This window comes from Mesoplodon bidens (assembly GCF_964165515.1).
Source record: "Mesoplodon bidens genome assembly, chromosome: 10".
Classification (NCBI taxonomy): Eukaryota; Metazoa; Chordata; class Mammalia; order Artiodactyla; family Ziphiidae; genus Mesoplodon; species Mesoplodon bidens.
In genome coordinates, this window is record NC_138172.1 from 21952231 (window position 1) to 21962441 (window position 10211).

At 41.9% G+C, this 10211-nt stretch overlaps 1 protein-coding gene across 8 annotated transcripts in view; it reads left to right on the plus strand.

Annotated features, from left to right (window-relative positions):
* TAFA4 (TAFA chemokine like family member 4) overlaps nt 1–9805 on the plus strand; it is a 128223-nt gene extending 118418 nt beyond the window's left edge. Inside the window, exons 4-6 of one of the 8 annotated variants that reach the window (XR_014016886.1) lie at nt 840–923; nt 2264–2332; nt 7378–7393. Coding sequence is in view for 6 of the 8 variants with exons in the window: in XM_081246516.1 (XP_081102642.1) it covers nt 840–923; nt 7378–7568 (275 nt within the window). In the remaining 2 variants the exon portion in view is untranslated. Of the gene's footprint in view, nt 1–839; nt 2488–3373; nt 3408–7377 lie in introns of those variants that run through there. The other 7 variants (XR_014016887.1, XM_081246518.1, XM_081246519.1 and 4 more) reach the window with 7 other exon arrangements.
* Nucleotides 9806–10211: the final 406 nt, after the last annotated feature.

Sequence of the window (10211 nt, forward strand, 5' to 3'; positions counted from 1 at the left end):
GCATCAAGGTGATGGTTTTTTCTTAACTTCTCTTCATCTGCCTGCAAACCCAGAGATCTGGGGTGCTAGTTTCTGATTTAGGGGCTTAAAACATCAATCATTTTATTGGCAGACTGCTGTGGGGATGATGAGATGAAGAGGAAAGGGAATTCACAGGTAAGCTAACTGACTAGTTGAGAATGTAGGCATGTGAGGGGGTGGCCCGCCCCTCCCATCTTAACTTGCATCGAGTAGTTGACTCAAGTGGTTACTCACCTTGCTGGAATGGGAGAGATGAGGCACCCTGTGTGTTGAAAATGTTGACGGTTCTTAGTCTTTGCTGTTGAAAACACAGAGTATCAAACACAACTGCAGTATCCGCGTCCACCATTATAACCTGCAACCAGAGACGGAGACCACGATAATAGTGAACATTTTCTGACAACATAGTGACTGGTCGGTCCAAAGTCAGCCAAGACTTTCACACGGATTGGCTTTATCCTCTTGCCATCTTCTGGCAAGGCTCCGTTTTTATTCCCGTCATACAGATGAAGAAACTGCAGCTGAGGGTAAAAGAGCTAGTCCAAGGTCCTTCAAAAGAGGTAGCACAGCCGAATTCAAACCCGGGCGGGCGTACTGCACAGTGCGAGATCTCACTAACTACATCATCGTCGGTTAGCCAACTGCATAAAGAGAGAGAATTTGTTTCTGTACAATATATGGCTGATTGGATTCTTTACTCACAAGATTTCACCATAAGCAATCTTGGAAGCCAGTGTACTCATCAGTGTTGAGCTTTACGTTACCTGTATCTGGAGGAAGAAACAATGTCCCAAATACTATTTGGCTTTGTCTTCCAGCTTCCATCGTGACTCAGAAGTGGTGGTGTCATATGAATCCTTGTGTGGAAGGAGAGGAGTGCAAGGTGCTGCCAGATCACTCAGGTTGGTCCTGTAGCAGCGGCAATAAAGTCAAAACGACAAAGGCAAGTAGAGACGAAACCCAACTGTAATTTACAACCTCGGTATATCATCACCTGCGCGGTCTCCCCCCCTTCATTTCGTCCTGCTGTCAAGAGGACAGCGTTCTTTTTTGTTGATACACCTGCTTGGGCAGGGCCCCTCTGTGACTTTGGCCCTTTGAAAAGCCCATTTCTCAGCATCACCCTCAGTTTCAGGTTTTATAGAGCAGTGATTTGGTGGGGAAACGCATTCTTTTAGGCAGGGCTACTGAATTCAGTTCAGCTCCCTCATGGGCCGATTTCAAGTAAAGGTTTCAGAGTTGACAGTCCCGTGTATCAAAACAGTATGGCAGGAGTCCACCTCCGGATGGTTCACTGAAACAGAAAGACCTGCTGCCTAAGAGGAGATTTCATGGTTGAAGACTCTAATTCAAGCCTTGTCAGTCAATAGTTTCCTCCCCAAATCATCCTCTTTCTGGCTCTCAAAGACTCCATTTTCCACCCGGTTCTTGAGCCAGAAATTTAACTTCTTCCTCATCTCTCCCTGTCCAGTCTATTATTTTGTCTTTGGGATTGCTACTCCCAAATCCCTCCACGCTTCTGCGTCCCATACTTACAGTCCCCGTGAGGTCCGCCATTGTGTCTCATCTGGATGACTGAGGTTGCGGCCTCACACCCGCTCTTGATTCCCTCCCAGTCTGTTCTCCACAGGATGACCCTAGTCGTTTTTGCGAATTGCAGATCTACTAAGCTAGTCCACCTCCACATTTTTCAGTGGCTTCTCTGGGTTCCTTAGCTAGCCTGTGCTTGTCTGGCCCTAGATAAACAACCTGGCAAACTACCTACCTCGCTTCATTCTTTCTGCTCCAACAGTCTCGGCCTTCTGTCAGTCCTTCTTCCTGTGGTGCCTTTACAGTTGCAAAGGAATGTGCCTTCCGCCTTTCTTTTCTAGTTCACCATTATTTCTTCAGGGAATCCTTCACTGATAGGATTCACGCCCCCTGTATCTCTGAGCACGGTACTATAGTTACATGTTACAGGGAGTGCTATACTTATTTGCTTCATACCGACAGCCTTCTGTCTAGGAGGAGAGCTGTGAAGTCAGGGCCCCTCGCTGTTTTGCTTACCCATAATCGTCCCAGAGCCAGCTGAATCTCTCCACAACTATTGCTTGAATGGAAATATTAATACAACCGGTCATTCTAGGATTATAATGAGCTAGGCACACCGGAATGGGATGACTGTTTAGTTCCGGTTGCTGTGTCAGCTTTGGCCCCTGAGGAGGTATAACATCTCTTGAAGCGTTTCTCATCTTGCTTACAGTTTCCCCTTTATGAGTATTTGGAATTACTCGAGCTCTCAATCATTTTCAACCCCTGAGGTCAAGAGCAGGTGAGTTCTCCTCCTATGTGTGTATGTGGGGTATTATAATAAACAAGATTTTATAAAATCAATATTTAAATATGTCATTAATAAAAGATTACATCTACAACAGACTATTATAAAACAAGGTTTTATAATACATTTTAATGTAGATTTTAGCTGATCTTTGTCATACCCCAAATTACCAATAGTATACAGTAAGTAAGTGATTTGCTTATTAGTTCCTTATTATCTAGGTAAAATAGTTTCAAAATCAAGACCATTTTAACATTACTTGCAATGATCAACTAACGTGTCCTTGTTAGTGATAGCATAACTAGGTTAAATGACCTGATCTATGCTGTTATGTCCAGGGCAGTAGAAGCTCGTGGAGGTTGCTGGAGGGGGAAGGAGGTTAGTTAGCACTGCCATCCTTCTGATCAGCTCTTCTTCTAACCAACTCCCCACACACTTCCAATCTGTGTAAACCCAAGTGTGCTTGTTAAGCAAATCCCGCCGTAAGATGATTCCACCATCCTTTCCCAATGCGCCCCTTTCAGCCCTTCTTCCCTCACCCCCTCCTAAATCAAAATCTTGGAGTGGCCAAGGAGCCAGGGTCTTAAATCCACCAACAATTTAAAAAAAAGCTGTCCTTCAACGTGTTTCTTGTCAACTAGGAAATGACATTTTGCAAGATTATTTTTGTATTGACTCTTACATATAAATATAAAAGAACAACACGAGCACCAGCCAGCTGTGTTCCAGAAATGAACGTGTCTGAGGGGTCCCCTGCTGCAGCAGCTCCCTCTGTATTGATGTGCCGAGAGCGAGGGCAGTTGCAGGAAGCAAACCTTGAGGGCCGTTTTGGCTCTGGTGTGCTGGGGGTTAGATGTTTGCTCAAGCTGCATTCTCAACGGTAGTGACGTTTCATTTAGCACTTGGGAAAGTTATAGAAGCATAACAGAGTTCCCCCAGCCTTCATGATACGTAGCTACTTTTTTTTTTTTAAGTGATACAGCACTGGAGAATAATCTCTAAGTCATAAAACTTTGTTTCCTTTATTAATCCAAGTCAGTGTGACTTGAACTATATAAAACATCTTACGTCATTTATGGAGCTTCTGCCCGTAGAGTAACTTCATTTGTGGAGCTGTGACTGGCTTCATTGAAGAGCTTGGTACTCACAGAAGCTGTACCTTAACATCGACACTGGACCTCACACCCCAGGTGAGACAGCCATCCTATAAATGTAGAACAATTACCTCCCTCGAGGGGGTATTAACCATAACGAAATGGCTTCCAGTGTCCCTAACAGTTGATGCACAGCAGCATCAAAACACAGAAAGGCTAAAACATAAGAGTATCTGCAGTAAGCCATCTAGGTCCGAATTTTATTTTCCACTTAGGTGCAGATGTGACAAAGTTAGCAGTCAACTTGAGCTAGTAATAGCCTTAGATGAAGATAGGAATGCGAGGGGAGACAATTCCCTAACCAGGAAGGCTGGCATTGAGTTTATTCCGCTGGTATAGTTTTCAGTATCCCCAGAGAGGAGGCAGCTACTGCTCTGTGGGAAAATATAACTGACTCTCTGTCATCCTGCCTCAATTTTCCTTAATTCAATTCTGAGTTTTATTACCTCCACCCTGCTAAATGTGCTAAATCATTTCTCCCTATTTCAGTATGAAGGCTCCTAACACGTGTGCAATGTCCTCTTAGCACCAAAGGCAATGACTTGCCCGGGCTTTTTGTTGTTTGCAAATGTAAGCAATTCACATTGAATTTTGAGAAGTTTTAGATTTTAAAATGGTTCGGATTTTAAAACGTCTACTAAGAGTGAAGAGGTATGTGTTTAGAGCAGTAATTCTCAGTGAGGGGCAAGTTTGCCCTCAAGGGGACACTTGGCAACGTCTCAGGACATTTTTAGTTGTCACACGTCGGGGAGGGGGCTTGCCATGGGCACCTTGTGTGGATGGAGGCCAGGGATGCTGCTCCACATCCTAAAATGCACAGCACGGTGCCCACAACAAAGGGTTATATAGCCCCACATGGCAGTGGTGCTGAGGTTGAAAAACTGTGCTTTCTAGAATAGGGTCGTTTTCTTTAGTAGCTGTTTGTAAGCATCCTACCTGATTCTTACTTCCTTTTGTTCTTCAAAGTTTCTGTTACGTGTCCAGTTGTTTTGTTTCCAATATTTCGTACTGGAAAACCTAGAGGTAGGAGGTAAGAAATTAAACAACAGGCTTTCTCTTCAAAACCTCCCTCACCCTCAACATCTAAGATGACCAACGTCCTTCTAGTATCTTCCTCACAGGACTCAAATCAATACCTGTTTCCTCTGTCTCTTGGACTACTGTGACGGGTCACCTTAGCCTCTCTAACACAATGTTAAATTACTTAATGGTATCAGTGGCTACAGAAACATCATCACAGGAACTGGTTAAAAACAAACTATTTTGAGCCTCACTATAGGATGTTTCTGGATGGGGCTTTAAAAAACCATACTTTGAAGAAATTGTCCTTAGGGTGATTCTGACGAGCAAGCAGTGTGCCGGGATCCCTAGTTTTCTGAGCTCCCCCACTGCTCTCTGTTCTTGCCTTTAACTGGCCTATACTCTGCTTTCTGTGCCACCAGTGTGAAGCCCCGCCCAGGTTCCTCCCAGGTGAGAGACCATCGATGGATTCCCCCTTGGTAACTGGTAGAAAATATAGAGTATAAGCATCTTGGGATGGGCTTTCACGGCCGCTCACCAAATAGGCCACGTACTTCCATAGCCCACGGCCTTCCTCCTCATCTCCCACTTCTAAAGTTTTACTTGTCTTTCAAGGTCTAGCCGAGATGACTCCTTTATCCTGAGCTCTTACCTTCTCTGATCCCTAGAGCCAGAGCCTGAACTTCTTAGGTACCCTGTCACATGAGACTGGAGCTAATAGCGACACGATAGCAACTGTTTATCCACCAAAATAACAACGAACCTTCCATATACAATCAGCACAAGTATTTTAAAAGAAACTAAATCGGAAAGTGTCAACGCCTTATCATCCGACCGTCAGTGCGGAGATGCTCCAAAACAAGCTGGGCATGGAGAATGAGCTTCCTCTCAAATAAGATGCTTTTGAGAATTACATCCTAGATGTAGATTGATAGTTGGCTGGCTCTAAACATAGTTGGGTTTTAAACAGATGCGTGAAAGATCCAGAAAGAGCTAACCTGACAAGAGCCACCATTTCCTGAGCACTAACCTCACGTGCTTTTCATTTCCTTTTCGCTACAACTGAAGGGGGCTGATGCTACTCTTCTCCACGTAGCAGATGAAGAACCTTAGGCAGAGAGAGAGTCCCTCCCAGCTCAGAAAATGACCAGCTTCATCATCTGGTGGCTCAGGCCAAAGACCTTGGAGTTGTCCTTGCTCCCTCTCTTACACCCTTGATTTGTCACAAACCCTGCTGCCTTCCTCTTTTACCACTTCAGCCAAAGGGATCCCTTTAAGTGGATGGCTTGGCCCTGCCCCCCTTGTCTCACCTTTCTGCCTCAGTCGGAAAAAGGCCGAAGTCCTTGCATCGGCCCTTGCGTTTACCTCTCCCCGGAAAGTTCTTCCCCCAGAGAGTCAGGGCTCACTCCCTTCCATCAAGTATCTCCATAAATACCTCCTTCCCTGACATCCCTCTATGACACACTAGACTTCTCCCCTCCCTGCCCCAGTACTGGTCTCCAGAGTATGGCTTTACTTTCCTCCATAGCTCGTATCGCCTGTTGACATACTATTTACCTATTTGTCCAGCCCTTTTCCTCTAGTATAGGAATCGGCAAGCGATGTCTTGCAAACCAGATGCAGCCTTTAGCTCACAGGCCATTAACAACAACAACAACAAAAAACAGGGAAGAAGGAGCTTTACGTTTTGAATGGTTGGAAAAAGAAGCAAAAGGAATATATTTTATAACACATGAGAATTATATGAAATCCACATTTCGACATCCATAAGTAAAGTATTATTGGGATAAAGCAATGCCCATTAATGTATGTATTGTCTATGGCTGCTTTTGTGGTATAAAGGCAGAGCTGAGAAGTTGTGATAGTGACTATATGGCCTGCAACATGGGAAATATTTTATTGTTTGGTCTTCTTTTACAGAAAAAGTATACCAATCCCTATTCTAAGTTCTATGAGGACAGGGTTTCTAAGTTCTATGAGGACAGGGTTTTTAATTTTGTTTGCTATATAGTATTCCCCTGCACAAACAAAAGAGCAATTATAGTGTAGAATACATAAATCAAGGCCATCTTTCAGTTAAAACATATCTGAGGTTTGAAAAAATACCTGATTGGGTCTAAAGCCCAGGCATGACGACTGTGTGATCAAATAATATAATTTACTTTAGAAGTATTTGGATGGTGTAGACATGTTAGAGTATTATGTTTTTATTTATGTATTCCCAGCTGATGTATTGATGATCTAACCTGTACAGCTTCTTACATGATGAAATCAAACTATAGAAACCACAGGCCTGTTTCCTTAGATCCTAAGCCATGACGAGCCTGGGTGCTTAAAAATGGAAGAAACAGCACACTTTTTAATGGATGTATGTTTCCAGTCAATACAGTAGTTTAATAAAATAACCTAGTTCTGAAAACTAAAGTTAATGTAAATTAACAACCTTGAAAAAAACGAACAAAGGTGACATTCTGATCTTAACATACACTGATTTAAATCAGTATTCATTTGGACATATTTTAGCCCCTTCAACAAAGCATGCTTAGCATGCATGAGTTAACTTGATGGGCAATGAATGTACCTAATCTGATGGGATTTTTTATAACTCAACAGGATACAGAGCTAGGGCGCTAATACCATGTTGTGGAAGGCTTTGGGTGTGTTTTTCTTTGCAACCTAAAAGCAAGACATGTAAAGAATGATCTGATTTGAACAGGTGATTTGGCAAAGCTGGTTCCTGATAAAGATGCCCACTATTAAATTCTATGCGTGTGACACAGACAGGGATTTATGGGTCCGGTAACAGGAAGGGTTATCTTTGGTGGGTATAGGGTGTCGAATGCTAACTTTTAAAATTCATTTTAGGTAACACGGTAGCAAAGAGAGAGGTGTGCTTCAACCCCGGAGGAGCGACAGGATGCAGCGCTCTCTTGTTTGGACTGCTGTCCTGGACTCTTTGCAGGAAATTGTCTTGGATTTCACCCACATCACATTTGCATATCTGTGCTCTGAAGGGTGATATTTACTTAACTGTCCCAGCCTTCTCTGCTTCCTGATTTTATTACAGTGAATTATACCTATGGGCTGCTGCACACACAACTGACATCCTATCTGGGTTACTAAGGAACATACCTCCAAGAAGCTCTGGAGGAACAAACCAGAAGTTTCAGAATGGACCACCTGTGAAGGAATACCGGGTCTTCAGTTTCTTTCTACATTTACAAAGGAGCACGGACCTGTCTCTGAGGATCCTCATTCTCTTCCTCTCTTGAACTTTAACGCAAGGGCTGAAGGAAGTCTGAAAGGGGTCTGAATGACAAAACATTTTGGCATATAGAGATTAAGGAACTCTGATCAACTGGTGATGAAAATTTATTTTATAAACCTGGAAGAACAGAAGGACTTATACTGGGGTGGTTGTGTGTGCAGTTGTATTATTGCTTTTGACGATCTAAAATCTTTGCATTAGAGGTTCTGTTGGCAGGTTACCAGAAATAAAATGCTCCCATTTTAACTTCTGTGTGCCATTTTACCGAGTACTAAGGAAGGGTATCAATTCCAATATTTTATAACCAAAGCGCTATCATGACATATCCACAACAGAAAGAAAACCTGTTGGGATTTTTACGGCTGCAGTGTAGTCAGAGAGGTAAATCATTGAAAATATGAAACAGTTTCTGTTTAGATCAAGGGTGGTTTCTTCGATCCAGTTTATGGCAATTATATTACAATATTTTGTTAACTCCAAGACAAAAGCCTTTAAATGCAGAATTTTTAGACTGTGATTTATTCCTAGCTAACTCCTTCCCTACTTACGTGTTACTCATCGTCTTTCTTTCTTTAAATATAAGTAAAACCTGAGTCTTTTTTTCTTGGTTTAATGATTTTGCAGCAGACGTGTCTCCACATACTCACAGATGCTGTCATGCAGAAACACGTTACAGGTGAAAAGTAAGTGACCCAGATTTTAAATGCATAATGTTATTAAAACACATACCACTATAATAATACGGCATACATTTTACATACTAAGAAATGCCAAAAATATACTTTCTGCACTGTTGATTATCCCTGTCCTTTCACAGTTATGGGGGAAAATAATGCTATCATATTGTTTGTAGCAGTAACTATTGTGTCTATTTGATTTTATTCTTGCAGAAGGAATGGGATGAGGTGATTGATAGCTATTTGTTTGCTACATTTTGTTTGAATTTGACTGACTAGACACTTACCAGAATTGTTACTCTCATGTTAGTAAGCAAAAAATTTGTTTTGCTGATGGTGTATGGCGTATATACGTTTTTGTGATTATTTTATGCCTTAAGACGTGGTGTTAACATTCTTAGGCTTGCACATTTTTATTATAAATGTGAAAAACAACTTGACACAGTTTCATGTTGGGGATGTTTCCTATATGGCAAACTTGGCATTTATATATAGATTACTACGTAGTTTCGTCTCTCAAACCTATCTAGCAGTAAGGAGAATTTAAAACGTAGGAAGATTTTATTAAGTTGAGGCACATTTCATGATGTTCTACGTGTATTCTGCTGCCTTCAGTGTATAAGACCTTCCACTGTAAGAAAGCGAGTTTAAAAAGAAGAGAAGATTTTATGGCACATGAAATAATGTCTTAGTTTTTCAGCCACACATCTGATCTTGTACCCCAAATAAGATGAAGTGGAAAATGACACTGATTCACCTTGAGGTTCGTTTCTAGGATATAAACTACTACCAGGGAATAAATAGTCCATTTGGGAAAATGGAAGGTATCAAAGCTGCCATTTCATCCATTATTGCTTCCAAGTGTTCTTTTTACCTAGTTCGCAAGTTAGCCCTGAAATGGGGCTTTCTTTGAGAAGCATTTTAATGTTATCATTCCTTTTATTTTCCTGTAGGGGAGTAGATAGGAGACTTTCCTGTATTTTTACAAAATTTAAAGCAAAGATACCAAAGGAGCATATCAGTCATGGCAGGCTCAGGTCCTCTGATTGTGGCACATGTGGTCTCAATACCCGAGAGACATACAATTCTTGTATCTTAGAACTTTCAGCTGCCCAGCTAGGCTGCAGACTCAGCCAGGGTCTCTCCAAAGGACCCGCAACCTCCTTGATTTTAGAGCACTCTCTCAGGTTCCGATCTGCTGCTCTAAAACATATATACCCTTTTAGCACACGCCCGTGGAAAAGTGGAACTCTGTTCACACTTTAAATTCGACAGCACTTAATAAACCTTCCCAAGACCCCTCGAGGTTGCTGGGGAAATTTTCCACCCTTATACACAAGTGTATCTATCTGACCCTTTGTGTACTATGCTATTGAATTTCTACTTGAGTTTAAAAGAATAACTGTATTCTTTTTTATTTACTAAAAAAGACTATTGGAAACCCACAGCTAATAACATCATTCCCAGCAGTGAAAAACTGAAGGCATTCCCTCTAAGATCAGGAAAAAGGCAAGGATGTCCACTGTCACCACTTTTGTTCAACATAGTTTTGGAAGTCCTTCTTTGTCAGAGAAGAAAAAAACACAAGGAATCCAAATCGGAAAAGAAGAAGTAAAACTGTCACTGTTTGCAGATGACATGATACGACATGATACAACCTAAGTGTCCATCAACAGCGGAATGGATAAAGAAGATATGGTACATATATACAATGGGATATCAGTCATAAAAAAGAATGAAATACTGCCCTTTGC